The sequence below is a fragment of the Lithobates pipiens genome, unplaced genomic scaffold (assembly GCF_037356315.1).
Source record: "Lithobates pipiens isolate NorthernLeopardFrog02 unplaced genomic scaffold, aLitPip1_a1.2 Scaffold_19, whole genome shotgun sequence".
Taxonomy (NCBI): Eukaryota; Metazoa; Chordata; class Amphibia; order Anura; family Ranidae; genus Lithobates; species Lithobates pipiens.
The window spans coordinates 273,441,723-273,467,748 of NW_027507764.1; the positions used below are offsets into that span (position 1 = coordinate 273,441,723).

At 42.7% G+C, this 26,026-nt stretch overlaps 1 protein-coding gene across 4 annotated transcripts in view; it reads left to right on the top strand.

Moving 5' to 3' along the window:
• Positions 1-26,026, top strand: part of ICE1 (interactor of little elongation complex ELL subunit 1) — a 464,643-nt gene that overhangs the window by 39,111 nt on the left and 399,506 nt on the right. For all 4 annotated transcript variants that reach the window (XM_077491941.1, XM_077491944.1, XM_077491942.1 and 1 more), the window contains one exon: positions 25,894-25,952. In XM_077491941.1, the coding sequence (XP_077348067.1) occupies positions 25,894-25,952 (59 nt within the window). The remainder of the gene's footprint in view (positions 1-25,893; positions 25,953-26,026) is intronic.

Below are 26,026 nucleotides of genomic sequence, written 5' to 3' on the forward strand. Positions count from 1 at the left end.
GGTGGCCTATATCAATCACCAAGGGGACACAAGAAGTCATGCGGCCCGGAAAGAGGTGAATCATATTCTTTCTTTGGCAGAAAACAACATTCCTTGCCTATCAGCAATTTTCATTCCAGGGATAAAAAATTGGCATGAGGACTACTTGAGTCGCCAACAATTGTTCCTGGGGAATGGTCCCTTCATCCTGACATCTTTCTGGCAATATGTCAACGATGAGGAGTTCCGGACATCTGTTTGCGTCCAGGTTCAACAACAAGATCAACAACTTTGTGTCAAGGACAAGGGATCTGATGGTATACGGATCAAATGCCTTGGTGTTTCCATGGGATCAGTTTTCACTGATCTATGCGTTCCCTCCTGTTCTGCTGCTTCCGCATCTTCTTTGCAGGATCAAGCAAGAGGGGAAGGAGGTGATTCTGGTGGCCCAGCAGAATTTGGTTTGCCGAGATCATAAAAATGGCGGTAGGGGACCCTTGGACCCTACCACTTTGGCCAGACCTTCTCTCGCAAGGTCCGGTATTCCATCCTTCTTTACAAATGCTAAATTTAACGGTTTGGCTATCGAGACCCACATTCTAAATGACCGAGGGCTGTCAGCTTCAGTAGTTTCTACTTTGGTTAATGCTAGGAAGCCGGCCTCCAGAGTCATATACTATAGAGTCTGGAAGGCATATGCCTCCTGTTGTGAATCCAGGGGTTGGCACCCCAGAAAATATGTCATGTCATAGGTAGGATCTTGGAATTCCTACAGATGGGATTAGAAATGAAGCTGGCCTTGAGTACGCTCAAGGGCCAGGTGTTGGTCTTATCGGTATTTTTTTTATTCAACGACCACTTGCTTCACACTCTCTGGTTTGTAACTTTATTCAGGGGGTAACGCGGATTGATCCCCGAGTTAGGTCAACCCTGAACCTTGGACCTTAAATTTAGTCCTGTTGGCTTTACAAAAACAGCCTTTTGTGGCAATTCAACATATTCCCTTGGTCCTCTTGGTGTGGAAAATAACTTTCTTGGTTGCCATATCTTCTGTGAGAAGATCAGAGTTGGCTGCTCTTTCTTATAAAGAGGCATATTTGATTATTCATAAAGATAAGGTTGTTTTGTGGCCTCATCCTAATTTCCTACCGAAGGTAGTGTCAGGTTTTCATTTAAACCAGGATATTATTCTGCCTTCATTTTTTCCAGAACTTGGCTCTGTGGAAGAAAAATCACTACATTCTTTTGATGTGGTGAGAGCGGTCAAGGTCTATTTGAAAGTGACCATTCTGATTCATAAAATGGATGTTTTGTTTGTCTTGCCAGATGGTCCTAAAAGAGGACAGGCAGTGTCAAAATCTACTGTTTCTAAATTGATTCGTCAAGTGATTGTTCAAGCTTATGGAAAATTCATCCTTTTTCATATTAAAGCACACTTCACCAGGGCTGTTAGTGCTTCTTGGGCAGTGCATCACCAAGCCTCCATGGCTCAGATCTGCAAGGCCGCAACTTGGTCTTCAGTTCATACATTTACCAGATTCTATCACGTAGATGTATAAGGTTATGAGGATATCGCCTTTGGGCGCAGTGCACTGCAGGCTGCAGTATAAGTCCTCTAGTCTCTTAGCACCTTACTTTTGTTGCGTCTCCCTCCGTTCAGTTGGCATTGCTATGTGACATCCCACATAGTAACTTCTATGGCTCTGTGTCCCATGATGTATGATACGAAAACAGGATTTTTATAACCGCTTACCTGTAAAATCCTTTTCTTCAAGTACATCACGGGACACAGCGGTCCCTCGCCTCTTTTGGGCTGTATGTATATTGCTTTGCTACAAAAACTGAGGTAATCCCAGTAATGAGAGGAGTTACATAGGGAGGTAACTTCCTGTTTAGGGTGTGCCAGTGTCCATCACCTGGAGGTGACCTATAACCCACCTAGTAATTACTATGGGGCTCTGTGTCCTGTGATGTACTTCAAGAAAAGGATTTTGCAGGTAAGCTGTTATAAAAATCCTATTTTTCTAGCAAATTCAATGTCAAAGCACATTAATATGAAATAAATTCTGGAAATTAAAAACTTGCAAGTAGGGCTACAACTAACAATTCTTTTCATCTGGTACATATCATCAGACTCCGAGATCAAAATTTTTATTCAGAGAAAAAAAAAAGACCCAGAAAACTGTTTTGCAGATTATCAGACAGGACTGTAATATAATAATATTATGCAAGATAGACTTTCTTGTCACAGGCAGGTAGCTTGCATAGAATGCATTGGGTATAAAAATTTCTTCCTTTAGAATCACTTTCTTCTCCTGCCCAGGCCTACCTGTCCCATGAGGCATTGTTCACCTCACATTCACATGTTCTCAGGCACTTACAAACCATGTGGAAGGTGTACTGAGCTACAGTTTTTATATATATATATATATATATATATATATATATATATATATATATATATATATATATATATATATATATATATATATATATATATATATATATATATATATATACTCACAAGTTTACATACCCTGGCAGAATTTATGATTTCCTGCCCATTTTTCAGAGAATATGAATAACACAAAAACATTTTTCACTCATGGTTAGTGTTTGGCTGAAGCCATGTATAATCAATAAACTCTTTACTCTTTTTTAAATCGTGTTGGCAACAGAAACTAAACCAAATTACCCTGATCAAAACTTTACATACCCTGGTGATTTTGGCCTGATAACATGCACACAAATTGACGCAAAGGGGTTTGAATGGCTATTAAAGGTAACCATCCTCACCTGTGATCTGTTTGTTTGTAATTAATGTGTGTGTGTGTGTGTGTGTGTATAAAAGGTCAATGAATTTCTGGACTCCTGATAGACCCCCTTGCATCTTCCATCCAGTGCCGCACTGACGTTTCTGGATTCTGAGTCATGGGGAAAGCAAAGATATTAGGTAAGCACCTGAATGACCACAACATACAGGGATATACAATGTAATACTGACATATAATCATACACAGGCTGGACTTGATGGACTTGTGTCTTTTTTTTTTTCCAACCTCACCTACTATGTAACTATGCATTGTCAAAGGATCTGCAGGAAAAGGTAGTTGAAATGTATAAAACAGGAAAGGGATATACAGTGCCTTGCAAAAGTATTCGGCCCCCTTGAACTTTTCAACCTTTTGCCACATTTCAGGATTCAAACATAAAGATAAAGAATCACCAACAAGTGGGACACAATTGTGAAGTGGAACAAAATCTTTTGGATAATTTAAACTTTTTTAGCAAATAAAAAAACTGAAAAGTGGTGCGTGCAAAATTATTCGGACCCTTTACTTTCAGTGCAGCAAACTCACTCCAGAAGTTCAGTGAGGATCTCTGAATGATCGAATGTTGTCCTAAATGACTGGTGATAAATAGAATCCACCTGTGTGTAATCAAGTCTCTGTATAAATGCACCTGCTCTGTGATAGTCTCAGGGTTCTGTTGAAAGCGCAGAGAGCATCATGAAGACCAAGGAACACACCAGGCAGGTCCGTAATACTTTTGTGGAGAAGTTTAAAGCTGGATTTGGATACAAAAAGATTTCCCAAGCTTTAAACATCCCAAGAAGCACTGTGCAACCGATCATTTTGAAATGGAAGGAGTATCAGACCACTGCAAATCTACCAAAACGTGGCTGTCCCTCTAAACCTTCAGCTCAGACAAGGAGAAGACTGATCAGAGATGCAGCCAAGAGGCCCATGATCACTGGATGAACTGCAGAGAACTACAGCTGAGGTGGGAGAGTCTGTCCATAGGACAAAAATCAGTCATACACTGCACAAATCTGGCCTTTATGGAAGAGTGGCAAGAAGAAAGCCATTTCTCAAAGATATCCATAAAAAGTCTCGTCTAAAGTTTGCCACAAGCCACCTGGGAGACACACCAAACATGTGGAAGAAGGTGCTCTGGTCAGATGAAACCAAAATCAAACTTTTTGCCCACAATGCAAAACGATATGTTTGGCGTAAAAGCAACACAGCTCCTCACCCTCAACACACCATCCCCACTGTCAAACATGGTGGTGGGAGCATCATGGTTTGGGCCTGCTTTTCTTCAGCAGGGACAGGGAAGATGGTTAAAATTGAGGGGGAGATGGATGCAGCCAAATACAGGACCATTCTGGATGAAAACCTGTTGGAGTCTGCAAAAGACCTGAAACTGGGATGGAAGATTTATCTTCCAACAAGACAATGATCCCAAACATACAGCAAAATCTACAAAGGAATGGTTCACAAATAAACGTATCCAGGTGTTAGAATGGCCAAGTCAAAGTCCAGACCTGAATCCAATCGAGAATCTGTGGAAAGAGCTGAAAACTGCTGTTCACAAACGCTCTCCATCCAACCTCACTGAGCTCGAGCTGTTTTGCAAGGGAGAATGGGCAAGAATTTCAGTCTCTCGATGTGAAAAACTGATAGACATACCCCAAGCGACTTGCAGCTGTAATCGCAGCAAAAGGTGGCTCTACAAAGTATTAACGCAAGGGGGCCGAATAATTTTTTTATTAGTTAAAGTTTCAAAAATCCAATAGATTTCGTTACACTTCACAATTGTGTCCCACTTGTTGGTGATTCTTCACAAAAAATAATAATTTTATATCTTTGTTTGAAGCCTGAAATGTGGCAAAAGGTTGAAAAGTTCAAGGGGGCTGAATACTTTCGCAAGGCACTGTAAAAAGATATCCAAGGAATTGAGAATGCAAATCAGCAGTGTTCAGACTCTAATCAAGAAGTGGAAAATTATGGATTCTGTTGAAACCAAACCACGGTCAGGTAGACCAACTAAAATTTCAGCCGCAACTGCCAGGAAAATTGTTCGGAATGCAGAGAAAAACCCACAAATAACTTCAGGTGAAATACAAGACTCTCTGAAAACATGTGGTGTGGCTGTTTCAAGATGCACAATAAAGAGGCACTTGATGAAAGATGGACTGCATGGTCGAGTTGCCAGAAGAAAGCCATGACTACGCAAATGTCACAAAGTATGCCGCTTACAAAACGCCAAATGGCACAAGCCTCAAACCTTCTGCCACAGTCATTTGGAGTGATGATACCAAAATTTGAGCTTTTTGGTATCAACCATAAACGCTACACTTGGAGAGGAATCTACAAGGCCTATGATGAAAGGTACACCATTTCTACTGTGAAATGTGGAGGTGGGTTGCTGATGTTTTGGGGATGTGTGAGCTACAAAAGGGCACAGAAAATTTGGTCAAAATTGATGGCAAGATGAATGCAGTATCTTATCAAAAAATACTGGAGGAACATCTGCATTTATCAGCCAGGAAGCTGCGCATGGGACATTCTTGGACATTCTAACATGACAATGATCAAAAACACAAGGCCTAGTCGACCTGTCATTGGCTACAGCAAAATAAAGTGATGCTTCTGGAGTGGCCATCTCAATCTCCTGACCTCAACATCATTGAGCCACTCTGGGGAGATCCCAAACGTGCAGTTCATGTAAGACAGCCCAAGAATTTACAGGAACTGGAGGCTTTTTGCCAAGAGAAATGGGCAGCTTTACCATCTGAGAAGATGAAGATCCTCATCCAGAAATACCACAAAAGACTTCAAGCCGTCAATGATGTTAAAGGGGGCAATACACGGTATTATGAACTGGGGTATGTAAACTTTTGATTAGGGTCATTTAGGTAGTTTATGATGCCATTATGATTTAAAAAGAGTAAACACAGTTGATTGGTAATAAATGGCATCAGCCAAACACTAACCATGAGTGAAAAAGTTTTTGTATCATTCATAGTCTCTGAAAAATGGCAAAGAAATCTTTAAATTCTGCCAGGCTATGTAAACTTATGAGCACAACTGTGTGTGTGTGTGTGTGTGTGTGTGTATGTGTATGTGTGTGTGTGTGTGTATATATATATATATATATATATATATATATATATATATATATATATATATATATATATATATATATATATATATATATATATATATAGTTACAGTACATTGAAAAGGTGTTTATACCCCTTTTTTAAATTTTCCAATTTTGTTATGTTGCAACCAAAAATGTAAATGCATTCTATTGGTATTTTATGTGATAGACCAACACAAAGTGTCACACAATGGTGACATGGAAGGAAAATTTAAAAATAGTTTTCAATTTTTTTTTTTTACAAATCAATATGTGAAAAGTGCGGCGTGCATTTGTATTCAGCTCCCCCTGAGTTAATACTTTGTAAAACCACCTTCTGCTGCAAGTGACTTCTGAAGGCAACTGGTTCCACTAGATTTTAGTTGAGGGTATCGGAGTAAAGACAAATACACGCCACACTTTTCAAATATTTATTTGTAAAAAAAGTTTGAAAACCATTTTATAATTTTCCTTCCACTTCACAAGTATGTGCCACTTTGTGTTGGTCTATCACAGTGATGGTGAACCTTGGCACCCCAGATGTTTTGGAACTACATATTCCATGATGCTCATGCCCTTTGCAGGGTAGTTGAGCATCATGGGAAATGTAGTTCCAAAACTTCTGGGGTGCCACGGTTTGCCATCGCTGGTCTATCACATAAAATGTAGGTTTTTGGTTGTAACATTATTATTATTATTATTATTATTATTATTATTATTATACAGGATTTGATAGGTAACATAACAAAATGTGAAAAAGATCAAGGGGTATGAATACTTTTTCAAGGTACTGTGTATATCAGGGGTGCCCAACCTTTTGAAGAGTGAGGGCCACTTAAGCGAATTGGTAACTGGTCACGGGTCACAATGAGCGGAGTGGGAGGATGACAGGTTTGTGTCCACAGACATAGCCCGCTCTACTCTATGGGCCCTCTGATCCAATCCGATTCACCCAGATGGAAGGGGCAGATCCCTTTTTTCTTTTTTAGGTACGAGAGTGTAAACAGACACAAGTCCGTTTACATCTGCTGCTCCATAGAGGTGAATAGTAAGTCCGATTTAGGTTGGACCAATCATGTGAAAGGCTAAGGCTGCTTTCACACTGATGCGCTGCGGTTTGCCCAAACCGCGGGTGCAGCGCAGTGAACCTGTGAATTTTCTGCAGGTTAGCTGCACTTTGCTGTAAACTTCTATTATATCCTGCAGGTATTGCGCACTTTCTGAAGGCGTAAACAAACCCATAATAACAGAAGTCTATGGCTGAATGCAGGTAACCTGCAGCTGCACTGAACCTGCGGATCAGTTTGAAAGCAGCCCAGTAACCACTGCAAAACAGATATATCCATATATACTGTGAATTTAGTAGTAAACTTACCTTTAACCCTTTCATGACTAAGCCTATTTTTGGAATTTGGTGTTTTACAAGTTAAAATCCATATTTTTTTGCTAGAAAATTACTTGGAACCCCCAAACATTATATATATTTTTTTAGCAGAGACTCTAGAGAATAAAACGGCGATTGTTGCAATATTTTATGTCACACGGTATTTGCCCAGCGGTGTTTTTAACCACTTGCCGACCGCCGCACGACGATGTATGTCCATTTTTTGAAGAGGGATATCTCGGTAACGGCAGCAGCTGCTGCCACAACCGAGATATCCATCTCTTCAGGCGGCGGTCGGCTGTACGATAACGGTGGTCTCCGCGGCGGATTCGCCGCAAGATCACCGCTATCGGCGGCGGGAGAGGTGCCACCCCCCCCCTCCCGCCGCCCTCCCGCACCTTCCGCCGTCGGTAGCAGCGGAGGCGATGGGGTCCTTCCGTCTGCTGGGCATAGAGACAAGTGAGGCTAAGATGGCCCCCACTCGTCTCTATACCATAGGAGGGCGGAAGCGACGTCAAAACGTCACTTCCGCCCATACCTCTTAAAGGTATATATTTTTTTTTAAATGTCAGATTTTCTTTTTTTTTTTATTATTTTTTTTTTTTTTGTTGCATTTTAGCCCAAATATGAGATCTGAGGACCTTTTGACCCCAGATCTCATATTTAAGAGGACCTGTCATGCTTTTTTCTATTACAAGGGATGTTTACATTCCTTGTAATAGGAATAAAAGTGATCCATTTTTTTTTTTTTTAAAGTGTAAAAATAAATAAAATTAAAATAAATAAGAAAAAATGTTTTTTTAAAAACACCCCGTTACGACGAGCTTGCGCACAGAAGCGAGCGCATACGTGAGTAGCGCCCGCATATGAAAACGGTGGTCAAACCACATATGTGAGGTATCGCCGCGATCGGTAGAGCGATAGCAATAATTCTAGCCCTAGACCTCCTCTGTAACGCAAAAAATGCAACCTGTAGAATTTTTTAAATGTCGCTTATGGAGATTTTTGAGGCTAAAAGTTTGACGCCATTCCACGAGCGGGCGCAATTTTGAAGCGTGACATGTTTGGTATCAATTTACTCGGCATACCATTATCTTTCACAGTATATAAAAAAATTGGGCTAATTATACTGTTGTCTTATTTTTTTTATTCAAAAAAGTGAATTTTTTCCAAAAAAAGTGCGCTTCTAAGACCGCTGCGCAAATACGGTGTGAAAAAAAGTATTTCAATGACCGCCATTTTATTCTCTAGGGTGTTAGAAAAAAAACAATATAAAATGTTTGGGGGTTCTAAGTAATTTTCTAGCAAAAAAAACTGTTTTAAACATGGAAACACCAAGTCCGAAAAAGAGGCCTGGTCCTTAAGTGGTTAAACACAACTTTTTTGGAAAAGGGACACTTTCATGAATTAAAAAAAAAAAAAAAACAGTAAGATTAGCCCAATTTTTTTGCGTAATGTGAAAGATTATGTTACGCCGAGTAAATAGATACCAAATATGTCACACTTTATAATTGTGCGCAATTTCGGATTGACGACAAAGTACGGTACCTAAAAATCTCAATAGGCGATGCTTTAAAATTTTTTTTTTTACGGTTACCAGGTTAGCGTTACAGAGGAGGTCTAGTGCTAGAATTATTGCTCTCGCTCTGACGATCGCGGCGATACCTCACATGTGTGATTTGAACACCGTTTACATACGCGGGCACGACTTCCGTATGCGTTTTCTTTGCTTCGCGGGGACAACGGGCGCTTTAAAAATATTTTTTTAATTTTTTTTATTTATTTTAAAATGACTAAATTGTTTTAAAAAATAAAATAAAAAATGTGATCACTTTTATTGCTGTCACAAGGAATGTAATCATCCCTTGTGACAGTAATAGGTGGTGACAGGTAGAGGTCGACCGATATATCGGCCGATATTTGCCGTTTTTTAAATAATCGGCATCGGCCGATTTGAGCTGATAAGAAGCCGATTTAGAACTACAGCGGGACTTTTCTATTACAGAAGTCATTTCAATCAGTGTAAGTTGCCTGAGTCGTCATAGCAACCCTTTCCTCCTCTCTGGGCAGGCTGCCAAGAAAAGAACTAAATGATACAATGTTTACACTTGAATGAATGAAGTCATCTCTGTGTGTAGAAGTTCTCAGTTTAACCATTTAAAGACTAAATCTTTTCTGACACTTGTTGCTTACAAGTAAAAATCTTGTATTTTCTGCCAGAAAATCACTTAGACCCCCCAAAAATGATATATATTTTTTTAGCAGAGATCCTAGGGAATAAAATAGCGGTTGTTGCAATATTTTATGTCACACGGCATTTGCACAGAGGTCTTTCAAATGCATTTTTTTAGGAAAAAAATACACTATTTAAAAAATAAAAATAAAATAAAAACAGTAAAGTTAGCCCATTTTTTTTTTCGTCCAAAAGTTTTGACTACCTGTTTTTATTTAATATATAGGTTTTTTTTTTTTTTTTTTTTTATCTAAATCATACATACAAGTAAACTGATTGGGGGTTTTGTTTTGTTTAATAAATGTTTAAATGTAAGAAATTTTCTGTATCACTTATGAAGTTGCTTTCACACTGGAGCGGGCAGGCGTTGATGGTAAAACGCAAGTTTTAGCGGCTCTTTACCATCGTTTTAGCGGTGCTATTTGGCTAGTGGGGCACATATAACCCAGCTAGCGGCCAAGGAAGAGGTTAAATGCGCCCATGAAGCACTGCTGCCAAATCGCATTGCATGCGCTTCGGCAGTGGTGCCCATTCATATCAATGGGCAGGAGTGGTGGAGGAGCGGTATACACCACTCCAAACGTGCTGCTTGCAGGACTTTTTTTTTTTAAGATCCTGCCAGCGCATCGCCTCAGTGTGAAAGCACTCTGTCTTTCACACAGACTGCAGGGGAGCCATTTTACAGGCGCTATTTTTAGCCCAAAAGCGCCTGAAAAACGCCCCAGTGGGAAAGGTGTGTTAGATCAAGGGGGATTAAAAAATAAAATAAAAAATAAAAAAGGAAAAAAATAAATAAATAAAATAAAATTGGCCTAACATATCGGCCCAAAAAAAATCGGCATCATATATCGGCTATCGGCCGCTATGATTTGTAAATATCGGCATCGGCATCGGCCAGAGAAAAACCCATATCGGTCGACCTCTAGTGACAGGTACTCTTTATGGAGGGATCGGGGGTCTAAAAGACCCCCCCACCCCTCCTTTACACTTCAATGTATTCAGATCGCCGGAAACTGAGATTCTGAATACCATATATATATTTTTAAAACCGGCGCCATTGGCAGCCGAGTAAACGGGATGACGTCGCTTCCGTGTTTACTATGAGGAGACTGGAACGAAGCCGATTTACGGCTTCTTTCCAGTTCCTCCCCAGCAGCCGGAGGCAGCGGAATTTGATCGAGCGGGAGCACCGGTAACAGCGGCGGGAGGGGGGGGACGTCCCCTCCCGCTCCTCCGGCATAACAGCCGAACGGCTTTTAGCCGCATCGATTGTTATGCCTGGATAGCCAATCGCCTGCTGAAAAAAACGGTACCAGGATGATGCCTGCAGGTGCGGGCATCATCCCGGTATACCCCCCGGAAGCCGAGTACGCACATCTGCGTACGCTCGGCGGGAAGGGGTTAATAACTATCTTCCATTCTGGTATCGCTGGCTGTTGTTGTCCTAGGCGGAGTGCATTTGGTATGACACCTGTGACAGAAGCGGGCACTATACAGGAAGCATTGGCTTATGTGGCTCTGCTCTGCAGCCACTTGCTACCACTACCAGCAGCTTCATTCACAAAAACGCTGCTCTGTGATGGCGGGTTGGCAACCTGTGATCTGGGCTTGCCAACCTGCCATCTTAGAGCAGGAGGTCGAGGGCCACATGTGGCCCCCGGGCCACTGGTTGGGCACCCCTGGTGTATATAATGGATATGGGCTGAAAGTGCATACACTCGGATTTAATTTGAGGGTATGTACATTCAAATCGGAGGAAGGGTTTAGGAATTACAGCTCTTAAGAATAGCCATCTTTTTCATCTTTTTCAAGGGACCAAAATGAATTGGACAATTGAATAAAAAGCTGTTTCATGGCTAGGTATGGGCTGCTCCTTCGTTATTTCTTCATCAATTAAGCAGGTAAAAGGTCTGGAGTTTATTTTAAGTGTGGCATTTGCATTTGGAATCTATTGCTGTGAACCTACGGTATGCGTTCAAAGGAGCTGTCCATGAAGTGAAGCAGGCCATTGTAAGGCTTCAAAAACAAAACAAATCCATCAAAGATGGCAGCAACATTAGGAGTGGCCAAATCACCAGTTTAGTATATTCTGAGGAAAACAGACTGCACTGATGAGCTTAGCAACATGAAAAGGCCTGGACGTCCATGCAAGACAACAGTGGTGGATGATGGCAGGATCCTCTCTATGGTAAAGAAAAACCCATTCACAACATTCAGACAAGTGAAGGACACTCTCCAGAAGGTGGGCATATCATTGTCAACGTCTACAATCATGAGAAGACTTCACCAGAGCAAATACAAGGTGCAAACCATTCATAAGCCTGAAGAATAGCCAAGCTACATTAGACTTGGCCAGAAAACATTTTAAAAAACCAGACCAGTTCTGGAAAAGCATTCTTTAGACGGATGACACTAAGATTAATCTGTTCTAGAATGACGGGAAGAAAAAAGTGTGGAAAAGGCTTGGAACAGCTCATGATTCAAAGCACACCATGTAATCTGTAAAACATGATGGAGGCAGTGTGAATGCATGGGCATGCATGGCTTCCAGTGACACTGGGTCTCATTGGTGTTTTTATTGATGATGTGACCGAAGCAGCCAGATGAATTCTGCAGTGATTACAGATCTACTGTCAGGCCAGATTCAGTCAAATGCAGCAAAGTTGATTGGGCGGTGCTTCACAGTACAGATGGACAATGATCTAAAAGGAAAAGATCCTTTTTGAAGGAAAAGTGGAATATTTTGCAATGACTGACCCAATTGAGCATGCATTTCGCTTGCTGAAGGCAAAACTAAAGGCAGAAAGACCTACCAACAAAGAACTGAAGACTGCTGCAGTTATAGCTTGGTAAAGCATCAGAAAGGAGGAAACCCAGTCTTTGGTGTAATGCCAGACTTCAGGCAGTCCTTGCCAGTAAAGAATTCTCAACATAATCTTAAAAGTGAACATTTTATTCATGATTATGTTAATTTGTCCAATTACATTTGAGCCCCTGAAAGTGGGGGAACTGTGTATAAAAATGGTTGTAGTTCCTAAACTTTGTACTTTGACATTTTATGTTCACCCCCCTGAGATTAAAGCTAAAAGTCGGCACTTCAAAGTCATTGTTTCGTTTTAATTTTATTCTGGTGGCATACAGAGCCAAAAGTATCAAAATGTGCCTGTGTCCAAATATACATGGACCTAACTGTATATGTGTACTGCATTGTGTATACTGACGTATATGAATGGTGTACTGAGCTGTATGTGTGCTGCACGGTTTCCTGATCTGTAAACAAATAATGCATTCTATTTAATCGGTTGACCAACAAATCGATATTGAAAATAGTTGACAGCTATTTTTGATTATGCAAGTTAGTGGTTTCAGCCCTAAGTGCGAGTAAACATTTGAAATCCTTTATATTTCTGTGCATTTCACTGCAATTTTTTAAGGTGGTGACAGTCTTTCTAAACAGCAACTCCCAGTTTTGTAAAAAAAAAATATATGTAGCAAATGTTAAGAAATGACATTATGCAATTGCTACAAAAGCCTTGTAGCCATTTATTGTTGCACCTTAAGGCCTCACTGGAAGTTTTTGTAAGATTTTTACAGCTGCTGTTTTTGGCTTCAGAAGTTTTTTTTTTTTCTACAGTCAATAAACTCCCCATCATGTTATCCTGTGTACACTTAGGCCTCATGCACACGAGACGCAGATGAAACCTCTGTTAAAAAAAAGCTGAAACGCGCGTTTAGAAACGCGCGTTTAGACGCGTTTAGACGCGTTTGCGTTTAGACGCGTTTATAAAGATAACATCATGTAGACCCTCCCCAAGCTCTCAAAGCATTTTTTTTAACTATTTCTGCTATTTTGATCAGAGTGAGCAGCAGCAGCAGCATAGAGAGCAGTTGTACACTTGCATTTGCCGTGTCACTTGCCACGGCACCTGCCACAAGTTGTGGATTGTCCACTTGCCACGTCACTTGCCACAAGTTGGGGATTGTCCACTTGCCACATCACCTGCCACGTCACCTGCCACAAATTGTGGATTGTCCACTTGCCACGTCACTTGCCACATCACCTGCCACGTCACTTGCCACGAGATGTGGATTGTCCACTTTCCACGTCATCTGCCATGCCACCTGCCACAAGCTGTGGATTGTCCACTTGCCACGTCACCAGCCACATCACCTGCCACAAGTTGTGGATTGTCTACTTGCCGCGTCACTTGCCACATCACCTGCCACGTCACTTGCCACGTCACCTGCCACAAGTTGTGGATTGTTCACTTGCCACGTCACCTGCCACGTCACCTGCCACAAGTTGTGGATTGTCCACTTGCCACGTCACTTGCCACAAGCTGTGGATTGTCCACTTGCCACATCACTTGCCACGTCACCTGCCACATCACCTGCCACGTCACCTGCCACAAGTTTTGGATTGTCCACTTGCCACGTCAGCTGCCACGTCACTTGCCACGAGATGTGGATTGTCCACTTTCCACGTCATCTGCCATGCCACCTGCCACAAGCTGTGGATTGTCCACTTGACACGTCACCAGCCACATCACCTGCCACAAGTTGTGGATTGTCCACTTGCCACGTGACTTGCCACATCACCTGCCACGTCACTTGCCACATCACCTGCCACAAGTTGTGGATTGTCTACTTGCCGCGTCACTTGCCACTTCACCTGCCACGTCACTTGCCACATCACCTGCCACGTCACTTGCCACGAGATGTGGATTGTTCACTTGCCATGTCACTTGCCACGTCACCTGCCACGTCACTTGCCACGTCAGCTGCCACGTCACTTGCCACAAGATGTGGATTGTCCACTTGTCACATCACCTGCCACATCACTTGCCACATCACCTGCCACAAGTTGTGGATTGTCCACTTGCCACGTCACTTGCCACAAGCTGTGGATTGTCCAATTGCCACATCACTTGCCACGTCACCTGCCACGTCACTTGCCACGTCACCTGCCACAAGTTTTGGATTGTCCACTTGCCACGTCACTTGCCACGTCAGCTGCCACGAGATGTGGATTGTCCACTTTCCACGTCATCTGCCATGCCACCTGCCACAAGCTGTGGATTGTCCACTTGACACGTCACCAGCCACATCACCTGCCACAAGTTGTGGATTGTCCACTTGCCACGTGACTTGCCACATCACCTGCCACGTCACTTGCCACATCACCTGCCACAAGTTGTGGATTGTCTACTTGCCACGTCACTTGCCACGTCCCCTGCCACAAGTGGATTGTCCACTTGCCACGTCACTTGCCACGTCACCTGCCACAAGTTATGGATTTTCCACTTGCCACGTCACCTGCCAAGTCACTTGCCGCGTCACCTGCCAGGTCACTTGCCACGTCACCTGCCACAAGTTGTCTATTGTCCACTTGCCACGTCACATGCCAGTCACCTGCCACAAGTTGTTGATTTTCCACTTGCCACGTCACCTGCCAAGTCACTTGCCGCGTCACCTGCCAGGTCACTTGCCACGTCACCTGCCACAAGTTGTCTATTGTCCACTTTCCACGTCACTTGCCACTTCACCTGCCACGTCACTTGCCACAAGTTGTGGATTGTCCACTTGCCACATCACTTGCCACCTGCCATGCCACTTGCCACAAGTTGTGGATTGTCCACTTGCCACGTCACTTGCCACAAGTTGTGGATTGTCCACTTGCAATTGCAATTGTTTAAAATATTTTTCTAATGGTTTTTCATCATTTGCAACCATTTTTGAGATTTTTAATGTAAAAAAAAAAGGTCACCTTTAAAAACGCATATAAACGCAAACGCGGCTAAACGCGGTAGCGGCGTTTTGCCGCGTTTTACCGCGTTTTGCCGCGTTTTGCGTCTGAAACGCAGAAATTTTTGTTTCTGAACGCATTTTTTTGCTTCTGGAAAAACGAGATTAAACGCAACTGCATATAAACGGAAAAAAACGAGACTGTGTGCATGGACACATAGGATAACATTGAATGAGTTCAGGTGCAGTTGAAAAAACTGTCCAACTGCATCTGAACGCGCGTTTAACTGCGTCTCGTGTGCATGAGGCTTTAGGCTGTTATCAACTGTTTTTGGCTGGGGCATGTTTTGAGATGCGTTTTCCAGCTGTAAAAATTATCTAATGGCTAAAGACACTGATAAAATAAATGGTCAAAAATGACCCCACATTTTTGATGCATTGTGGGAAAAAAAGTAAAAAAATAAATAAAAAAAACTGAAAAAACGCTATTGCAAAAATGTTGAAAAAACGAACTGCAAAGCTCCTGGCGTTTTTATAATGTTGTTTTAACGTCCAAAGTGCATGGGGCCTAATTGTTAGGCACCCTTTGCAATATGAAGTTCAGTCTTGGTAAAATACACTAAAGTTTAAATACATCTGAGGGGATGCAGGCCCTGCAACTTTTCTGATTAGAACACAAAGTGCCCCAGCTGATTATAATGAATCGGCGCCTCCAATTCTGAATTGGTCTGCAAAAGACCTGGTGACTCAAACTGCCATTTCTTCAGAGCAACAAAAAAGTAGAAGTCTGACACATTTTTATTAAAATCCCTGTAATGCACATTTAGGGTTGGTTCACACTGGGACGACTTGTCAGGTGACTGACAAGTTGCGTCCCGTTCTGTACAATGGAACCGTTCTAATCGGAGAGACACAAGCTGCTCCAACTTAGAAAAAGGTTCCTGTACGACTTGCATTGACTTCTATAGAGAAGTCGTATTGCAAGTCGCGGCAGCGCTCGTGTCCAGGTCGCCTGAGGCAGTCACGCTGCAAGTTGTGCTGCATCACTGTGAACCAACACTAAATCTTGTTTATGTTCTTCTTTTTTTTTTTTTCCTTAAGAAAACTTAGTGTTGGGTCAAGAGTCACGCAACATCCCAGAATAGATTAAATGAAAATACTAACCACATTGTGGGACTTTGTAAGTGTGAACTCCCAAGAAATTGCACACAGAATTTTGATTAAAAAGAATCTCCAAACAACCACATGGGTAAAATTTCAGAAAATTACCTTAAATACAATGAAATGCAGAAACAAAAAGTCCATACATCTACGTAAGGCTCACAGCAGGATACTGTGTGTCAGGATGCAGGAGCTGATGTGAAACGCGTCCTCTGACATGAACGACCAAGCCACGCCCCCGGGTTCCACCCTCTATAGCAAACACAAATCAGACTTTAAAAGGCCCCTCCATTCCTTTGCCCCTCAGTTGTTTTGTGTTTCCAGAACCCTCCAGGAGTACACACCACAATGTTTGCTCTGGTGTCTGTGGTTGCTGGACCCCCCTTCTAGGTGCTCAGACCGGGTGTGCCTGGGGTCTGTATGCCTTATTCTGGAAGGTTTCCCTTTTATGCTGTACCTTTTTAGATTGAAAAGGCAACTGCTGCAGCCCGCCGGTCACTTATGGTTCTGGAATGCGTCACATTGGTGCAGCCGGAGAAGCATGTTTCGGGAGTCCTAACATGGCGGCGGCGTAATTTCAGGACATGTTATCTTTTGAGTGCTCTTCCTGTACTCCGGGTGTACCAAGATGACGTCCAATGACGTACTTTTGGTGACACGGCAAGATGTTGCTGAAACTCAAATTGATGCGACTTTTCTGGCTGCGAGGATTCATTTTCTCAGAAGCCTGTACAGACTGTGTGCAGGGCTACAGCCGCTGTGAGACCCTCGCTAGTGGGGGTTCTGCAAGCAGCAGTTGTGAGGCGGCCTAGCGGAAGAAGAGCACTTATCGAGATGAATGCCAATTACACCCTTGGAGAAGATGGAGCGCCTTTTCAGGTAGGCTCAATGGCTGCTGCCACCTCCAATCCTGCTTTCAAGCTATGTCCCTCTTTTCTCTTTTGGTAAGGGTGACAGGTCATTTCATTGGTAATGTTCAGACTGGAAATAATTTTTTTCATTTTCCTTTCTAGACGGACAAGCCCATAAAGAACAATTGTGGGAATTTCAGGCCTAGGTAGCCAGATAGTTGTAGAAAACTACTGAGTGATAGCTGTGTTTTACAGGCAGCAGGTTCTGAGTCTGTGGCATGTTCTCTATGAAAGAGATGGTCTCTTCCTTTCAGTCCTCGGGGCAGGCCCTTCAGCTTCCAAGCTGTTACTATTGGAAAGGTGTCTTTAGTCACTGCTAGGTCCCTTCTACCCCTGGAATTGGAGAGTTCACAGGCAGTCTATGACCTGGAAGAGGATGAGAATACAGCCTGAACATCTGAAGGAGCTTCCTCTGTCTTGGAGTCTAGTGAGGTTGATAGAGCAGCTGTCGAGAAGCTTTCAAAGGCTATATACACTTCTGAACAGAAGAGGTTTGAGCAGGCTCCTCAATCTGTTCAGGGCAAAATGTACAGGGAGTGTCAGAGCCGTAAGCATAGGACCTTTCCCGTCCATCAGTCCTTGCGTGAGATGATCCTTCAAGTGATTTTTTTTTTTCCTATAAAAAATAACAAACACAATACTTTACAAACATGCAGTGGATTTGTAAAGAGCAGCCCATATCCTCCTCTTCTCAGGCCCCTCTTCTATCATCCTGGCCCATACCTCCTATCGACTGTCTCCACAGCAAGCAGCTTGCTATGGGGGGCATCCAAGCTGGGTCACCGCTCCCTGTTTCCGTTCAGGCGCAGAGCCCCAACCTGGCCCTGCCCCCTTTCTCTCCTGATTGGCTGACTGACTTTGACAGCAGTGGAAGCCAATGGTGCCATTGCTGTATCTCGGCCAATCAGGAGGAAGAATCTCGGATGACTGAGACACTTGTGAACATTGCTGGACAGAGAGAAACCTCAGGAAAGTGTTAAGGGGGCTGAGGGGGAAACTGCACACAGGCCTTTTTATCTTAATACATAGAATGCATTAAGATTAAAAAAAACCTTCTGCCTTTACAACCACTTTAATGAATAGAAAAAACCTGAAAAGTATTTTTTTCTTTCTAGAGGTCACAAGAGTGGCTCTCCCAGATCTCTAAGAATTCAGGTCTCTGTTTTGAGGACTCAGCAGTCACTACGGATCACATGGACAGAAAAGCTGAATCCCTGCTGCGGAAAGCCTGGGATTCATCTACTTTTGTCCTTGGTCCTGCGTTGGCCTCCACATGTGTGATGAGGAGCTTGGATGTCTTGATCCAAAGGCTGGACCAACTACTATCCTTTGACACTCCAGTGGAAAAAATTAGAGAATCTCTCCCACTGGTAGCAAAATTGGTGACCTTTTTTGGCTGACGCTGCAGCTGATTCAATTAAGTCTGTTGCCAGAATCTCTTCTCTTGTCATTTTAGCTAGATGTGCTATCTGGCTTAAGCCCTGGAATAATAAGTTGTGCGGTATCCCTTTTGGAGAGAGAACTTTTGTTTGGCTCTACCTTAGAGCCAGTTTTATTGCATTCCTCAGATCAGGGTAAAGTCCTTACAAAAACATAACAGATTTGAGTATAAAAAAACCTTAGTCCTCAGGACAAGCCAGATTTTAAGTCTGGTAAAAGCCAAGGTAAAAAGTGGTCCTTTTATTAGAGACAAGTCCAAGAGTTACATAGTTAGTAAGGTTGAATAAAGACACCAGGCCATCCAGTTCAACCTGGGTGAGTGTCTACAATTGTCCCCATCCCTGTACATTGCACATTCACATCAGTCCCTACCCTCAAGGAGCCAACAATCCAAGGTCCCCATTCATATACTAGGGCCAATTTTGGACAGAAGCCAATTAACCCACATGCGTGTCTTTTGGAGAGTTGGAAGAAACCGGAGTACCTGGAGGAAACCCACGCAGGCACAGGGAGAACATGCAAACTCCAGGCAGGTAGTGTCGTGGTTGGGATTCGAACCAGGGACCCTTTTTACTGCTAGTCGAGAGTGCTAACCGCTACAGCACTCTCTTTTTACTCCTACAGCCCTTGCCAAGAGCGCACACAGGGTGAGTACATGGATTGAAAACTGGCTACGTATTTTGTTCAATAATTTACAAAGCCATCCATAACTCTGCCCCTGGTTACATCACTAACCTAGTCCCATAATACCAACCAAGCCGCTCTCTTCAGTCATCCCAAGACCTCCTGCTCTCTAGCTCCCTTGTCACCTCCTCCAATGCTCACCTCCAGGATTTCTCCAGAGCTTCTCCCATCCTTTGGAACTCCCTACCCCAATCTGTCCGATTGTCCCCTAATCTATCCATCTTTAGACTATCCCTGAAAACCCTTCTCTTCAAAGAAGCATATTCTGGTTATATCCTAAAACTAACACTGTTTTACTTCCTCCATCAGCTCATTTCCCCCCACAGCTATTACCTTTTTGTATCAATTGCCCCTTCCTTTTTTAGATTGTAAGCTCAAACGAGCAGGGCCCTCTGATTCCTCTTGTACCAAATTGTAATGTAACTGTAATGTCTGCCCTCATGTTGTAAAGCGCTGAGCAAACTGTTGGCGCTATATAAAACCTGTATAATAATAATAAACAGTTCAATCTCTGTATTAGCGGACAATACTAAGCTAAGCAGGGCAATAACTTCTCCGCAGGATGTGGAAACCTTGCAAAAAGATCTGAACAAATTAATAGGGTGGGCAACTACATGTCAAATGAGGTTTAATGTAGAAAAATGTCAAATACATTTGGGTGGCAAAAATATGAATGCAATTTATACACTGGGGGGAGAACCGCTGGGGGAATCTAGGATGGAAAGGGACCTGGGGGTCCTAGTAGATGATAGGCTCAGCAATGGCATGCAATGCCAAGCTGCTGCTAACAAAGCAAACGGAATATTGGCATGCATTAAAAAGGGTATCAACTCCAGAGACAAAACGATAATTCCCCCGTTCTATGAGACTCTGGCCTGGCACCTAGAGTATGCTGTCCAGTTCTGAGCACCAGACCTCAGGAAGGATGTACTGGAAATGGAGCGAGTACAGAGAAGGCAACAAAGCTAATAAAGGGTCTGGAGGGTATTGGTTATGAGGAAAGGCTGCGAGCACTGAACTATAAATATGATTTAAATCTATAAATACTGTACTAGTGAACCCACAATAGGGATAAACCCTTTTTTGCGGATGGGAGTTTAACAAGACACATGGCCATTAAAATTAGAAGAAAAGAGGTTTAACCCTAAACTACGTAGAGGGTTTTTTTTACTGTAAGAGCGGCAAGGATGTGGAATTCCCTTCCATCTCAGCGGGGAGCATCGATAGTTTCAAAAAACGATTTGATAAGCACCTGAATGGCTGCAACACACAGGGATATACAATGTAATACTGACATATATAATCACACACACACAGGTTGGACATGATGATTGACTTGTCTTTTTTTTAGCCTCTCCTACTATGTAGCTATATGTAACTATGACAGCAGGCCAGGGGTAGGAGAAAGATTATCCCCGTTTTTCAGTCAGTGGGTAAAAATTACAGAAAATGTCTTTGTCCTTCAGATTGTAAAGTCAGGCTACAGACTGGAATTCAGTCTTCCTCCCACCCAGAGATTTTTTCTCTCTGCAGCCCTGAGAATCTTTACAAAAATAATGGCCGAAATAATGGCTTTTCTATGTCTACAGGAGTTTTCAATTGTCCCTTTATATGGACAACTTTCTAATTTTTGCACAGGATCAGCAAAAACTGGCCAGGGATTTATCAGTGATTCTACAGACCCTCGAAGTTGGGCTGGAGAATCAATCGAGTAGTCCTTGGTCCCCTCTCAGACACTAACCATTTTGGATTACCAAATAGAAACGGTGAATCAAAACAATTTACTAATAGAGGAAAAAGTGAGGAAAATTATTCTTTCTGTTCAACATTCAGGCTACTTCCATGAGCATCTGTGTGCCAGACTATGCAGTCATTGGGGTTAATGACATCAGGTATCACAGGAGTTCCAGGGGCTCATTTGCACTCCAGGATCCTTCTGACGTTTCTCCTCAGGTCATGGAATTGCAAAAGGAGTACCCTAAATCAGTTAGTTCCACTTGCATCTGGAGATTCTCTGGATCTGTCTTGGTGGGAGCAACCAAAACATATAGGGGGCTGGAAGACCATGGGTTTAGTTCTCACCCATCACGATTATCACCGTCACCAGTCTCTGGGGTTGGGGTGCCCACTCAGAAGACTGGCGGCCAGAGGAAGCAGATCAGTCCTCAAATTACAGAGCTTTTGCTGTAATAAATGCTCTACTGGAATCGGAACCCAGGATCCAGGCAAAATTAGGTTTTAATCTTCACAGACTGCTCCATGGTTGTGGCATATCTGAATAAACGGGGGCACCTGCTTAGTCTGTTATCTCTGTCTCAACAGATCCTCAGTTGGACGCAGGTGACCATAACCTCAATTGTAGCAGTGCACATCAAGGGAGCAACAAACATTCTAGCAGATTATCTGAGCCGCATGGACAATTCGCAACAACTGTTGAATTAAATACAGAGGTCTTTGGGAAATTTACTCTAAAGTGGGGTGACCCAGAGGTAGATCTATTTGTGTCCAGACAGAACAAGGTGGTCGCCTTTTTCCCAAAGATGGAGTATCTAAGGACAGATACTTTGACCTTCCCATGGACATGCAGCCCAGCATATTCCTTTCCTCCGTTTGTTCTTTTACCTCTGATAATCCAAATGATCATTCAGGAACAGGCATATGTGACTCTGAAAGCTCCTTGGTGGGCCAGGAGGAGTTGGTTGTCAGCTTTGAAAGCGATGTCTGCGGCCCCTCCCTAGACACTACCAGATGGCAGAGATCAACCCCTTCGGTGGGGGTTCAGACTTGCCTTACAGACCCTGAGATTTACAGATTGACGGCCTGGATGCTGAATGCTGTGTCCTGCAGCTGAGGGGCTGTTCAAACAGGGTAATTGACACTATGCTTGGTAGCCATAAGTTAGTCATTAGGATTTGTTCTAGTAAGATTTGGAACACTTAGGTCCAGGCAGAGGAAGAGGGGGTAATGATTCCTTTTCTCTTATTTGCAGTCTGGATTTTCTCCAAGGTCACATGGACAGAGTTTTATGGATTGCTAGCCTGAAGGTGAAGGTTGCCTCCCTGTCTGTTTTCTTGGATATGAGACTTTCTGAGAACCCCTTGATCAAGAGCTTACTTTTGGCAAGGGCCAAGTTTACTCTGAGGTTAACCAAACAGGTGGCCCCTTGGGACTTATCCTTCGTTCTTAATGCTGTTACCAGGAAACCTTTTTTTGAGCCCCTAGGGGAATCTACTTTAAAATAGTTTACATTAACATTTCCTTACATAACCTTTCTCTTGGCTGTCACTACATTTTGAGAGTCCTGGAGGACAAGCTCATTATTCAGTCAGATCCTCTCTAGCTGCCTAAGGTCTCTACTGCCTTTCATAGGTCAGGAGGTGATTCTACTTTTATTTATTTGTAGCTCTCCTAGGATTGAGAAAGGAAGGTTTAGCTTCCTTGATGTTAAAGATGCTTACTTCATTATTTGGCAGTTACTAGAGAATTCAGGGCTTTTGATTTTGTTTAACAGTCCCAGAAAAGGTGCTAAGGCATCCAGAAGTTCCATCATTAGATGGATTAGAGACACTATTCTCTAGGTTTACATATTTTCCAATCAGCCCCCCCCCCCAAAAAAAGAGCTCCCTCTACTAGGTCCTTAGCCACTTCATGAGCAGAGTGGGCAGGAGCATCATGGGTAGAAATATCCAAGCAGCAGTGTGGTCTTCTTCTTTGCATGCCTTGAGCAAGCACAATAGAGATTGCTCTCCAGCCAAGGCTTCTCCTATTGAAGGAAAGTTCTACAGGTCACTCGCTAAGGTATTGAATCTTGCTTATCTGCTCTAAGTAAGCTGTCATTGAAGATGAAGAGGGGAAAACCCGTGTTAGACTTACCAGTAATGGTATTTCCATGAATCTTCCAGGACAGCGTCCAGAGTCCAAATTGCCACCCTTTATGTCGTTTTTTCAGTTTGGTAGGAGTCATTTTTATGTCCTAGATGTTTTTTGTTTTGGCATGGCTTCTTCCTTGTGCAAGTGGGTGAAGGTTTTGTCTGTATCTTCAATACAACTGAGGTGCAAGGGAGGGGAGGGGCCTTTTTAAAGTGTTTCTGATTTGTGTTTCCTGTAGCAATCATCTCCCCAAGTAAGCTGTCCTCAAAGGTTCATGAAAATACCGCTACTGACTTTCATAGTTTCATAGTTAGTAAGGTTGAATAAAGACACCAGTCCATCCAGTTCAACCTGAGTGAGTGTATACAATTGTCCCTATCCCTGTACATTGCACACTCACATCAGTCCCTACCCTTAAGGAGCCCACAATCCAAGATACCCATTCATATACTAGGGCCAATTTTGGACAGAAGCCAATTAACCTACCTGCATGTCTTTGGATTGTGGGAGGAAACCGGAGTACCCAGAGGAAACCCACAAAGGCACAGGGAGAACATGCAAACTCCAGGCAGGGTAGTGTTGTGGTTGGGATTTGAACCAGCGACCCTTCTTACTGCTAGGTGAGAGTGCTAACCACTACACCACTGTGCCGCCCTTACACTTGTAAGTCTAATCTAAGTTTTTGGTTTAGATATTTTCTTTAACCACTTCCCGCCCAAGGTACGTCCAGGCAGGGGCGTCCTTGACTTTACGGGGGTATATCTGAATGATGCCTGAGGCCACAGACATCATTCAGATATCAGCGTTTTCAGCCGGCGATTCCCTGCACCATAAGAATGATCATAGTGGCTGTTCCGCCGCTTGATCGTTCTTACGGGAGGCGGGAGGGGGCATCCCCCCCCCTCCTGCTGCCCTCCGGTGCTACTACCGACTCACTATTTCCATCGGTGAGTCGGTCACAGGATCCGCCGGCCCCTGGATAATACCATAGAGCTTTCAGGGGGACCAGATCGTCCCTGGAGTCTCTATGATCGTTCAGAGGCCGGGTGCGATGTTAGGACATCACGCCCGCCCTCTGCATTCAAAAACAGGAAGCCAGGATAATTTTTTTTTTTTTTTTTTTTAAGTGTCAAACTAAAAAAATAAAAGTAAAATTAACAATAATAAAAAAAAATAAAAATGAAAGCGCCCCTGTCCCCGTGAGCTCGTACGCAGAAGCGAACGCATACGCAAGTCCCGCCCACATATGAAAACTGTGTGCAAACCACACATGTGAGGTATCGCCGCAAACATTAGAGCGAGAGCAATAATTCTAGCACTAGACCTCCTCTGTAACACAAAACATTTAACCAGTAAAAAATTTTAAAGCGTCGCCTATGGGGATTTTTAAATACCAACGTTTGGCGCCATTCCATGAGCGCGTGCAATTTTGAAAAGTGACATGTTGGGTATCTATTTACTAGGCTTATCTTAATCTATCACATGCAAAAAAATTGGTCTAACTTTACTGTTGTTTTTTTATTTATTTATTTATTTTTAAGCATGAAACAGTTTTTTTCTGAAAAAAGGCGTTTGAAAAATTGCTGTGCAAATACCGTGCAAGATAAAAAGTTGCAACAACTGCCATTGTATTCTCTAGGGTCTTTTCTAAAAAAAACATATATAATGTTTGGGGTTCTATGTAATTTTCTAGCAAAAAAATGATGAATTTTACATGTAGGAGAAAAATGTCAGATTTTGCCTGGATGGGAAGTGGTTAAATTGGAGCTCCACCCAAAAGGGAAAGCGCCACTTATTTACTTCCTCCCCCCTCTGCCTGACGCTTTCTGGGGATTTGGGGGGGGGGGGGGCAGGGGGTTGGGGATAGCTCAGGTACCCGTTCCCACAGCCAACAAAATCGCCCAGAATTTTGGCCCCCCTCCTCCTTCCGTCACTGCCTGGCCATTCAGAAAGCACAGCATGCTCTGCGCTTGCGTAGTGGGAAACCTTGAAAGGATTCCAATATTTTATGAGAACAGTAGACATCTTTGTTTTCAGATTCTTTCTCTTCGTCATCCTGTCATCGAGTCCTCCATTTTGTGCTCCTTAGTGAAAATAGAAATAACATGTCTTCTATTGCTGTGGGTGTCAAATTGTGCAGCATGGCCATAAAGAGATTATCATCTGTTATAAAGAGCACAGAATTTTTTTTTCCTATTAAATCATCTGCATTAAGTATAGAATTTTTTAAATAACAGTTTTACAGCTCTCATCGGTACTGGTAATTTATGCACGCCATGTTTTTTTTTTTTTTTTTTTTTTTTTTTTCCCCAAAATCAACTCTTTGAATTACATCAAAAAATTAGATCAATATTTCTTGCTTTATTTTGTCAGAGCTGGACAAATACAGGGGCCAAGTTGTCAATTTTAGCAAAATCTGGATGTGGTTCCACGCTATATAGATTATGTAGGTACAGTAATATGTCCTGGCTAAAACTGTGTATTGGTTCTAGAATTGTGCAATAATTTGTCTTCTATTTTAAACTGTTTTTAGCATACTGTTTTTATTTTTATTTCAGAATTTGAATGAATATGTTGCAGCATTAATAACTCTCAAGCAAAAGATTATTGATTCAGAGTAAGTGAAAGTTCTGCTACTTTGAAAAATGTATTTCTGGGTTGTACAGCACAACACACGGGATATTTAGTTTT